The following is a 12,274-nucleotide window of genomic DNA, read 5'->3' as shown; positions in this document are numbered from 1 at the left end:
CTCTAGTGACAGCCCCAAGAAGCAGTTAGGGTATGCTCGCCAAGGAAGGTACAAGAATCACTGAGCACATTGTAAAATGCCAAACATTTGCATCACTCCCCACAAACTGCTAAGATCTCCTCAAAATGGCAAGCAGAGCCCTTTTTGCTGTAAGTATATAGCCATCAGGAGACTTTCCAGTTGTGACTTCCGGGTTAGCGCCTCCGGCAATGGCGGAGCTCCTCCGAACTGGAGGAACTTGCTCCGTGAAAAGTAGGGTCTAAACCACCACGGCGAAGGCGGAGACCCACTGAAATCACAGGCGGAAGAAGCCTGTGAACTTGGGATTCGGCTGGCACCCTTTGCGCCTCCCCTACTCGTGGGGAAACCCTGTTCTGGGGATCCGGAGCGACGTGGGGTGAGTGGCGCTGTGCTTTGAATCGACTGCTTCTTTCACGGAGTGAAGCCGCATTGCTGCTGCCGGAGAGCGCTGACTTTTTCCTGTGGACAATTGGACTTTAAACAACAACCCGTGAGTAGTACGGAAAATTGGATCTTTAAATACCTTAATTTGACACCGAACGGGGAAGGTTCAAAACAGGAAGTCCGCCTTCCCCTTTTGTAAATAGACTGAAGCAAAGAGCTTACAAGTTTAGGTCTTGGAAAGCCTTATGTAAAGGATTAAACTTCCATTGATTGAAATTATTAGACCCCCCTTGGAAGCAGGAGAAGAGGGGGGAAATTTTGGACCGTGTATCCTGCAGGAGAGAGTGATTAGAATTAAATTCCCACTGCTCTGAACCTGGGAATGGACTGACAGTGATTGACGTTTTGGGAGAGTTCATTGACAGCGAAGAGAACGGATGTTGACAGTCGGTTGAATAAGAGAAATATATTATTTCCATTGTCCGCTTCTGCGTTTAAAAGGGAGGAAAAGTAACTGAAAATTGAAACTAACTTTACATTTTGAACTTTCTCTGAAAGGATTGATACAAGTGGAGACTGTTTCCCTCTAGAGGGAGCTTTTGAAACTGTTACAAGAGTGGAGCTGGGGAATCTCCAGCTGCTTGATAAGAAGTGTGGGAACTAGAGATTCACCTTGGACATTCGAGAATGTCGACAGGAGAAGCCTTAGTAATAATAATAATAATAATAATAATAATAATAATAATAATAATAATTTATTATTTATACCCCACCCATCTGGCTGGGCCTCCCCAACCACTCTGGGTGGCTTCCAAAAGAATATTAAAATACTATGATACATCAAACATTAAAAGCATCCCTAAACAGGGCTACCTTCAGATGTCTTCTAAAAGTCTGGTAGTTGTTGTTCTCTTTGACATCTGGTGGGAGGGCGCCACTACCGAGAAGGCCCTCTGCCTGGTTCCCTGTAACTTGGCTTCTCGCAGTGAGGGAACCGCCAGAAGGCCCTCGGTGCTGGACCTCAGTGTCCGGGTAGAACGATGGGGGTGGAGACGCTCCTTCAGGTATACTGGACCGAGGCCGTTTAGGGCTTTAAAGGTCAGCACCAACACTTTGAATTGTGCTCGGAAACGTACTGGGAGCCAATGTAGGTCTTTCAAGACCGGTGTTATATGGTCTCAGCGGCCGCTCCCTGTCACCAGTCTGGCTGCTGCGTTCTGGATTAGTTGTAGTTTCCGGGTCACCTTCAAAGGTAGCCCCACGTAGAGTGCATTGCAGTAGTCCAAGCGGGAGATAACCAGAGCATGCACTACTCTGGCGAGGCAGTCCACAGGCAGATAGGGTCTCAGCCTGCGTACCAGATGGAGCTGGTACACAGCTGCCCTGGACACGGATTTAACCTGTGCCTCCATGGACAGCTGTGAGTCCAAAATGACTCCCAGGCTGCGCACCTGGTCCTTCAGGGGCACAGGTACCCCATTCAGGACCAGGGAGTCCTCCACACCTGCCCGCCTCCTGTCCCCCAGAAACAGTACTTCTGTCTTGTCAGGATTCAATCTCAATCTGTTAGCCACCATCCATCCTCCAACCGCCTCCAGACACTCACACAGGACCGTCACCGCCTTCACTGGTTCTGATTTGAAAGAGAGGTAGAGCTGGGTATCATCCGCATACTGATGAACACCCAGCCCAAACCCCCTGATGATCTCTCCCAGCGCCTGCATGTAGATGTTGAAAAGCATGGGGGAGAGGACAGAACCCTGAGGCACCCCACAAGTGAGAGCCCAGGGGTCTGAACACTCATCCCCCACCACCACTTTCTGAACACGGCCCAGGAGGAAGGAGCGGAACCACTGTATGACAGTGCCCCCAGCTCCCAGCCCCTCAAGACGGTCCAGAAGGATGTTATGGTCGATGGTATCAAACGCCGCTGAGAGATCCAGCAGAACTAGGAAACAGCTCTCACCTTTGTCCCTAGCCCGCCGGAGATCATCAACCAGTGCGACCAAGGCAGTTTCAGTCCCATGATGAGGCCTGAATCCCGACTGGAAGGGATCCAAATGGTCCGCTTCTTCCAGGCGTGCCTGGAGTTGTTCAGCAACCACTCGCTCAATCACCTTGCCCAAGAATGGAAGATTTGAGACTGGGCGATAGTTGGCCATCGTGGCCGCATCTAAAGATGGTTTTTTAAGAAGAGGTTTGATAACCGCCTCTTTCAGCGGGTCTGGGAAGGCTCCCTCACAGAGGGAAGCATTCACCACCCCACGAAGCCCATCGCCCAGTCCTTCCCGGCTAGCTTTTATAAACCAGGATGGGCAAGGATCCAGGAGACAGGTGGTTGGTTTCACTCGTCCAAGCAGCCTGTCCACATCCTCGGAGGTAACAGATGGGAATTGATCCCATGCAATTTGACTAGACAGGACTCTAGCACTCTCCCGCCCCGGCCCTGCTCCCACGGTGGCGTCTACCTCTTCCCGAATCTGAGCGACTTTATCTGCAAAAAACTTTGCAAAATCATTGCAGATCATGTGGCCCGTACTGGGCCCCGATGTAGCAGGTGGTTCCACTAAATTGCGGACCACCTGAAAAAGTCTCCTGCTGCTGTTTTCTGCAGATGCAATAGAGGCGGTGAAGAAAGTCTTCTTCGCCGTCGCTACCGCCACTTGGTAGGCTCGACATTGAGCTCTAACCTGTGTCCGGTCAGCTTCAGAATGAGTTATCCGCCACCGGCGCTCTAGCCGTCTCAACGATTGTTTCATTGCCCTCAGATCCGTGGAAAACCACGGGGCTCTCCAGGCTCCATGCAATCGGAGAGGGCGCTTCGGAGCCAAACAGTCAATAGCCCTGATTAACTCCACATTCCAGCGGGCCACCAGGGAATCAGCTGAAAGGCCATCAATATGGGATAAAGCATCCCCTACCACTCTCTGGAAACCATTTGGATCCATTAAGTGGCGGGGGCGGACCATCCGAATCGGTCCCACCTCCCTGCAGAGGGGAAGGGTCGCGGAGAAGTCCAGTTGCACCAGGAAGTGATCTGACCATGGCACTTCTTTTGTTTCACTTTTAGTTAGTGTCAGGTCACCAACATCCGTAGAGGTAAACAGGTCCAAGGCATGTCCGTGGCTATGGGTTGGGCCAAACTTATTCAGGGACAGCCCCATGGAGGCCATGCTTTCCACGAAGTCCCGAGCGGCCCCTTGTAAGGTTGTGTCGGCATGGATATTAAAATCCCCTAGGACAACCAAACTAGGCGTCTCCAGGAGAACATCCGCCACGACCTGAAGCAGCTCGGGCAGGGAATCCTTGGTGCAGCGGGGAGGTCGGTACACCAAAAGGAATCCTGTACTGCCCCTATTGCCCAACTTCCAGAACATGCACTCAGAGAACTGGGTCTTCCCAATAGGACGCCTGGTGCAAACTAATGACTTCCTAAAAATCACTGCAACCCCCCCCCCTGCCCACAAGGCCTGGGTTGCTGTGCGTAAGAGAAACCTGGTGGACAAGCAGCGGCAAGAACAGGCCCATCTGCTTCATTCAACCAAGTCTCTGTTACACATGCCAGGTCAAATCCTCCATCCATGATCAGGTCATGGATGGCAGTGGTCTTATGAATCATTGACCTGGCATTGCACAGCAGCACCTTCAGGTCATGTGGGTATCCCTTGCTGATTCTAGTATCCATCTGGTCAGGACCAGACCTGGAGGTAGGGATAGTCCTCAGACAACGACTAAACCTGCCTCCTCTGTAATGACATGGTCTGGTCTTAGCGTAACTCCTCCTCCTACCCGAGATCACTGAGATCGGTTGTCCCAACGCATCCCCCCCTGTGGAACATGCCGCAGCCATTTTGTTGGCTGGGACCCACTCCCCGGCAGCCGTGACCCCTCCCCTTAAGAACAAAATAAGGCCTTAAAACAATGAAAACAAAACAAAAAAGAACCCCCCCCAAAATACAAATAAAAAACTGTAAAAATTACAAATCCATCAAAATCAAACAAATTCCCAACTAAACATCCATCCCACCCCCCACCCCATCCCTGCATATACAATAATAATAATGACAATAATAATAATAATAAAGAAATAAAAAGGAAAAGGAATATTTTAAAACATTTTAAAAAGAACTCTGCGCCCCTCCGGATCCCCCTGGGCCGCAGCAGCAGTGACAGGAATCATCCCTGTGAGGCCTGTCAGGCCCTGCCCTGGGCCAGATGGTGAGTGGCAGGAGAGTCCTCCTTGGCAGCAGAGCACAGCAGTCCTTATGGGGCTTCAGGCCCCGCCCCGGGCCAGATGGTGAGTGGCAGGAAGGAGCAGGGCCCTCAGACACCCACACAGGAGAGTCCTCCTGGGCAGCAGAGCACAGCAGTCCTTATGGGGCTTCAGGCCCCGCCCCGGGCCAGATGGTGAGTAACTGCATTTTGCAAGATAAATTATTTGCTGGAACAGCTTCATGAAAAATTGGATGCTATGATTACTAAAACTGACATTTTGGGACCAAAAGTGAGCACCAATATAGAAATTACTCAGGATTTGACACAGGAATCTATTTTAGCAGGACAAATTGCTGAAAAGGAGAAGGAGAAAGTTGCTGTTGTCGAACCTAAAGCAATACAAGGGGGAGCCTTAGTCTTACAGAGGCAAATCGAAGACTATAAGTTGAGGCCCTTTATGATTGAAACTAGAAAAAGTCAGACTCTGAAGATCGGAGCCTGGCCTGGACTGGAAAAGGAAAGTTGGAAAGATCCCTCTATGCAGGGATTAACTGACTTTTGGAATATGGACTTGGGTCAGGAGGAGATTGGAGCTCGGGGGCCTTTGGAGTTGGAGGAATTTTGAAATATGCCCTGAAATACTTTATGGATCCTAGCTTTAACTGTGGAAATTTGGCTTACCTGTCGAGAGGGAGTGAAGGTGTCATTGGATTGGAGTTTCCTCGAGATCTGCTCTTTAGCATCAAAGAATATCAAGAAGAACTGCAGAAGGGATGTGGAAAAGAGTTAAGAGCCTCGGACATAAGATCTCCAGGTTGATGGACTGTATGGAGTGGACGGAAGTGTCTGTCAGAGCCCGAGACCGGGGAGAGGAGATGGTGGAAGAAGATTGGAAGATTTAAAGTCTATATATAGAAATATTGTAAAATTAATGAGTGACAGGAAATTGTTGGAATGAATTTTTATGGCCTTAGTAGAAATGCTATAAGGAGTTAAGTTTAAATAAGTATACTAATTTTAATGGAAATAAGATTAAAAATATGTTAAGACATTTATATGATAGAAAATGGAGAAAGATGGAAAGGAATTGCTAAAACAATTAATGGAAGTGGAATACAAAGAGGGAGGTGAGAGGAGGTCGATGATATAAGGGAATGAAAGTTAGAATATGGAGAAGGAATGATGTATGTTTTTAAATTATTTTTGTTTTGTTTTGTTTTGTTTATCATGTTGGGTGAGGTGTTGAGGTTGTGTTTTGTATATTGTATTGTATTGTTTTACTTTTTCTTGTTCTTGTTCTTTTTTTTCTTTTTTTCTTTTTCTTTTCTCTTTCTTTTTCCTTTTCAAAAAGCAATAAATATTATTTATTTATTTTTTAAAAAGGAGACTTTCCAGTTGCAGTCTTGCTCACTTGGGGGCCGTTCCCCAAATCTTGCCTGAACCAGCCTCAGGGGTTCATTGAAGGCGACGTGGCAGGGTGTGAGCAGGGAAACAGATGCTCCATGTGTTTCGACAGCATGCATCAAACCAGGCTGGAAGGCCCTTTATGAGCCCTCCAAATGCCATTGGCAGCCCTTCAGAATAGTGAAACAAAACTTTACCAATTTCTCGCCAGACAGCTGTCAAAGAAACATGTTTCAGAGACTCAATTACAAGACACATTCAGGAACAAGAAAGAAATGGACCTCTAGCATACACCACCAGATGCAATTTCTCCTAAATGCTATCTGTTACCAAAATTGTTAGGAAGGACAAGACACCAGAGGAAGGACAAGACTTCCATATGTCATTTGGTCACCTACCAACACAACATCAAGCTGCCCTCCCCACCCTGAACATACTAACTCCACTTTCTACCTTTCCACTCTCAGATAAAAGCTTTGTGAACCTTATGAATAGGTTTCCCTTGAAGTTTTGCCTGAGACGATTGCTTTCTATTTCCACCTTCAGGTGACATCTCCCACTTCAGCTTGGTGAAAAGGCTTTTAATAAAAAGAGTTTCTGCTTTATTTTAATTTAAAGTCCCCAACTTAGATGGCTTTAAAAGGGGACTGGACAAACACATGAGGCTAGCAATGGCTACGAACCACAATGGCTCGGCTCTGCCTCTCCAGTCAGAGAGAGCAATGTTTCTGAATGCCGCTTGCTGGAAACCACAGGAAGGAAGGCTGTTCTTGTGCCCAGGTGCTGCTGTCTGGCTGGCTTCCCTTAGGTGTCTGCCTGGCCACTGGATGCTGGAGTGCATGGGCCACTGGCCTCATCCAGCAGGCACGTTCTTGTGATATCTGACACCTTTTCATCTATTGTCTCTTGTTTTTTAAAAGTAACTCATCGCAACAACCCCCTTTCTTGCTCCACCCTATTCACTTGTGTGCATCGTTAGCTAGATATATATGTTTCTCCAGAGCCAGCATAGCATTTATTTCACAGAGATATTTCAAACTCACCCTTCATCCTAAAGATCTCACAATACCAACTGATGATACTTTGGCAGCCAGGAAGGGGATGATATGTTAAAGTGAACCATCTACCTGCCTGAACAGTATAATGTTGCAGCCACATTAAAGAACCACTTCTAAGAAAAATGACAGCAAAGTGTTTTACTTCAAAAAAGCAAACAGACCCAGCAGAATTGCATTCAAAGCCAGTGTGAACAAGTTAAAGCACAAAAGTGAGGAAAAGCAGAAGCAGGAGAAATCGGTCCACCTCTCCCAAGCACTGCAAAAGATGCCACCTAGTTGAAGCTGGCCCACTAAATCCCATCCAGGAGCCACTGCTGAGAAGGTTCTGCCCCACCAAGGGCACTTCAAGTATTGGGGGAACATGACTGGTGATGTCACAAATGAATGGGTTAAGATTGTTAAGATATCCTGGCCCCAAATCCAGAGCCCAAGTGTGGCAAAGCAGTTCAAGTGCCAGACTAGGACCAGGAAGACTAGGGTCCCAATCCCCACTCAGCCATGAAGCTCACCTTGGGCCAGTCACTGCCTCTCAGCCTAACCTACCTCACAGGGCTGTTGTGTGGATTGAATGAGGAAGGGGAGAACCTTGTACAGTACACCAGCTTTAACTCCTTGGAGAATTAGGTGCGATATGAATGCAGTAAATAAAAACAGATGAATATACCCTTAACATAATTCAGTCTATTGATGTGACACCCAAGAAGAACTCCCAATAATATTTTCACCGTCTGAAGTTTAGAGAAGCAGGAGAGCTTAAAACATCCACTTGAGGTGAGATCAGGTGGTGGGTCACTTAAAGGAAAGAAATAGCCAAGGAACAATTGTGCATGCTGAGGCCACTGGATGAATTTTTATCATCAGGGCAGAGCTCACGCTTTGCATCTGGGAGGTCTCAGCATCAGTATCTGGCATTTCCAGTTAAAAAGGATTTGACAGCAGGTGATGGGAAATTAAAAGTTAGAAAGGATTGGACCACTGCTGCGAGTCAGAGTTGACAATAGTAGCATAGATGCACAAATAACCTGACTTGGTCTGAGGCAGCCTCCTATGTTCCTTCAGCAATCAAGGTTACCAAAATCTCTCCAGCATCCCTCTGCAATGAGACAATAACACGGGGAGTGTTGCCACCTTTTCTGTTTGGTTGTTCCTTTGGCAGCTATGTGACAGGCAGAAATCCACCAGCAAGCGATACTGTGGCAGAGAATAAGCTTTATCACATGGTGGGGTGTTGTTGTTGTTGTTTGCCCACCACCCATTAAAGCTTTAGGAGCTCTGCCAGCCCTAACAAAATTGGAGTCCAAGAGTAGCCAAGCCATTAAAGACAGACAATAGTATTCCTGGAAGGAGCCACTGGCACAAAGCAGTTTTCCAAGAGGCAAGAAACAAAAGAGGAAAGCTTGCTCTTCCTCTTCACCTGCTCTTCAGGCACCACCACAGATTTCCCATCCCCACCTGATCGCTGCGTTTGAGCTATGCTTAATAAATTTTTCAGAAGGAGCTATTCCATCATGTCAGATCCAGCAGTCTAGATCTCTGCCTCATTCCACCCCCACCCCAGTGTCCAGGGCTTCCTTTGTTCAGCATTCAGTTCTCTCCATTCCATCACCCAAAAATACACAATATATACACACCCTGTTTTCAATATAATAATGCACAGTTGTTAAGAATGCTCATACAAGTAGATGTCTGCTCAACAGTCCTATAAGGTGGGCGAGTCACATTATCAGCTGCCAATCAGCTGTGTGGGGGTGGGGGTGAGGGCTACCATTAATTGCACATGTAAGTGCATTAGGGAGGGAAGGCAGCCTCCCTTATTTTTAGACCACAGATAATGCTCTCTTAAGAGCTGCTATACTCATGGCCAACTCAGTGTTCTTTTTCAAGTAAAGTCAGCAGATTTTACCCACTAATCATCTATTATGCTGGAATCTTAAATGAACTGGTACACACGACACAGGAAGGCAGGAAGGCAAGAATGCCATGAACTCCTTTGCCATGAAAGTGGTTGCTTGACCCCTGCACAAATAGCATCACCCTCCATTACTCTGGAGCAGGGACAGGGCATATTTTCCAGCTGGAAGGCAGTATTCCCTCCTGGTCAACCCTTGGGGTGGGCAGGCATATGCCAGGGGTGGGCAGGGATTAAACCACAGGCTAGTTCACACACGCTGGCACAACCCATCCAGAAGAGCCAGAAGCAGCACCACAGGCAGAAGGACACATCCAGGCGGGCAAATTACACTCCAGGAAGGTGCCAAGCAGGGCAGGATGGGGCAAGTCCTGGGTACCAGACAGATATGCTTGAGGGGCTGCGTACGCAGCACTAGGACCCTCAATGCGGCTGGATGGGCATCGTATTTTGAAGCAAAGGATGCAAACACACATCACCATCTAAGGAGGAGTCCTCAGCAGACCAGAGTCTAAGATTTCCTATCCACACCACTGTTTTCTCCGCGTCAGAGTAGGTTCAGGGTTGTTGTAGCCTTGATATTGAATACAGCCAAGAGCAGGCTGGAAATCCACCCCCACCCCCCACCCCCACTACAAACATCAATGCCAGGAATCACAGCAAAGCTGTGTGCAGAGACTGAAAAGGCAGTGCCGCATAACGGTTAGTGGGAAGAGCTCTGACAAGGGAGAGCAGAGTTCAAATCCCCACACGCAACCACCAAAGCACACCGAAGCACCTTGGCCCAGTCACTTTCTCATACTTTGCTCTTGGAAAAGGGGTACTGTATCTATATCACTCTGCGTATGATTTTAAAAAAATGATTCATAATAATAAATGAAATCCTGCTCACAATGTTGGACACTCTTGCTTGAATGCAGCATTAAAAACTCCACAGACAGAACAAAACAGAAAGCAGCCCTCAAGGAAAGAGCACCTCCGAGCATACGCAAAGCGCCTGCCCTTTCCTAGTTAGAAACCAGATCCCGCCCCCACCCCCGCTTTTCAAAAGCAACATCTCCGGATCACAGCGCGCGCGGCATTCTCCCCCGCCGCCCCTCTGAGGTCCGCAGGCACCCAGCTCTACCTGGGTTTCATCCACCCGTCTAATAAAGCATCCGGACGTGGAGCCGCGAGAGAGGCACCCCCCCCCATCCGAGCGATCCAGCGCCCACCCCGAGGGGAACGTGCTACTCACCCGGCGCCACCGCTTGCCGCGTCTCTCCGCGGCCCCTCGGAACGTGGGAAGGGGGCAGCGGCCGCGGCGTGGCTTGGATTCCCGCGGGCTCGGGCAGGACGGGGGGCGGCGAGAGGGGCCGCCAACTTCTCCCCTGCCTACGGGCCCTGCCCAGAGAGGAAAGAGCTTCGCTTGGTGGAGCGAGAAAGCGTCCCCGCGGCGGAGCCTGGCGAGCGTCCCTCCGCGCCGGCGGGGCTCGCTCTCCTCCAGCTGCGATCACTGGGGCGTCGGCTGCCTGCGCTGGGCCAGAGCCCGGAGCCCGGCAGCGGGGACAAGACAAGGCGCCTCCAGCTGCGACGAAGCGCGCATCCTTGCCAAGCGCGGCGGCGGCTCTCCGGCTTTCCTTTCGCCCCGCACCGTCGGCGGAATCCCTCGCAGCTGGGAAGCCCAAGCGCCCTTCCCGGGATCCGGCAGAAGCTCAGCTAGCAAGAGGAGCCGCGCTCCGGCTGCCTACATCTCCCCGCATCCGTCAGCCCAGGAGCAGCTCGGTTCCCCCTCTCGGCTCGAGCGCGCAGGCACAGCCTCTCGCAAGCGGCCGATGACATCAGCCCGAGAGGCCGCCGCTGCTTTGCCGGGATGCGGGCGCGGAGGCTCCCCGTGGCGGGTGGAGGGAGCTGTCGGTGCGGCTTGCAGCCCCGCTGAACCTCGGCGAAGAAAGGCAGGTGCGCGCCGAGGTCTTCTGCTGGTGCCTCTTGCGAGCAGACGCTCTCGACCGCCCTCGTCCCTCCCCCTCTGTCCCCCTAGGCGCCTTTTACTCGGGAGTAAGCCCGGCTGACTGTAGGTAGAGAGGCAACCGTGTTTCGCACCGTCTGCCGTACGTAGGACTGGCTCCCCACCGAGAAGAAGTAGTGGCCATATCCAAAGGGCAAAGGGCTGCTGGCTTTCAGGGGGAAAGTTTGTTACCTTGAGGTCAAAGTGGTGGACCTGCAAAAGGTAACAGAAGCAGAGAGCGCGGTCGAGGAGGCCGCCAGGGATTTCAGAGCAGTGCCACACTCCGGGGAGAAGAATGGTCTTGGGGAAGGAGAGCGTCCCCTTGAGGAAGAAAGAAGCATTACCTTAGAAGGGGCCCATCCTTTGCTGGAGAGTTTTGCCCTTGCCTTGTGCTCAGGCTGGCCAGTGTGAGTAGAGGATACTGGACTGGATGGGCCATGGGCCTGATCCAGAAGAGCTCTTCTGATGTTCTTGTCTGGTTCTTATGTTCTTGTGGTTGCATCACCCTGCTTTATTATCTGAGGGAGTGGTGGGGCAGGACGTCACCTGGAAAGGGGGGGGGGAGTTGCCTTAGACCAGGTCAGACTGCTTGCCCCTTTCAGCTCAACTAAACTGCTCCAACCGACAGCATCTGGAGAGCCCATGGGATTTGCGGCCCTGGCCAACTCCCAGTAGGCCACTCTGTTATTGGACAACTACAGAATCACAGAATTGTATAGTTGAAAAAGTCCACAAGGGTCACCCAGCCCAGCCTCCTGCAATGCAGGAATCATTTGCCAGTACGGGACTCAAACCCACAACTCTGAGATTAAGAGTCTTATGCTCTACTGAGTTATCCCAGCTATCAGCTCCCATCATCATCCACATTGGCCAGTGATTGATGGAAGATGGAGTGTGCAATGTTGGTGATGACAAGCAAAGGTGGAACGGGGGAGCCTGGGGCCTTCAGTTCCCATCATGCTTCCCCTTGGCCAGGCTGGTTGGGGCTGGCAGGTGAAGGAGGCTGATCTCAGCTGGAGAGCCAGAAGTTCGCAATCCCCAGCATCATGTCTGGTGACACCTTGAAGACTTAACACACTTATCATGGCACAAACCTGCATGGACTACTGTGCACTTCGTCAGAGGAATTCAAGAGTGGTGGCTGCTTCACCCATGATATACCACCAGGTGAAGGAGCCATCGCACTATGGCCCTCACACCGGTCCTGAGAGATGTATTGATACATTGCCCAGGCCTAGTCAGGATGATTAGTTGATGAATGAAGGGTGGCTCATTTGTGGAGACCTGCTTTACATG

General features: G+C 50.1%; 1 protein-coding gene across 1 annotated transcript in view; it reads right to left on the bottom strand.

Annotated features, from left to right (window-relative positions):
- The window catches only part of LOC309350568 (uncharacterized protein), a gene marked incomplete at its 5' end in the record, with an annotated part of 470,322 nt that extends 459,510 nt beyond the window's left edge, over window positions 1-10,812 (bottom strand). The window contains 2 exons of the mRNA XM_081877532.1: window positions 10,229-10,684; window positions 10,722-10,812. Coding sequence (XP_081733658.1) covers window positions 10,229-10,684; window positions 10,722-10,812 — 547 coding nt within the window. The remainder of the gene's footprint in view (window positions 1-10,228; window positions 10,685-10,721) is intronic.
- Window positions 10,813-12,274: the final 1,462 nt, after the last annotated feature.

Source organism: Podarcis erhardii (assembly GCF_964252035.2).
Source record: "Podarcis erhardii genome assembly, chromosome: 9".
Lineage (NCBI taxonomy): Eukaryota > Metazoa > Chordata > Lepidosauria > Squamata > Lacertidae > Podarcis > Podarcis erhardii.
Note: the sequence above shows the minus strand (reverse complement) of the source record. Positions and strands in the feature narration are given on the sequence as shown.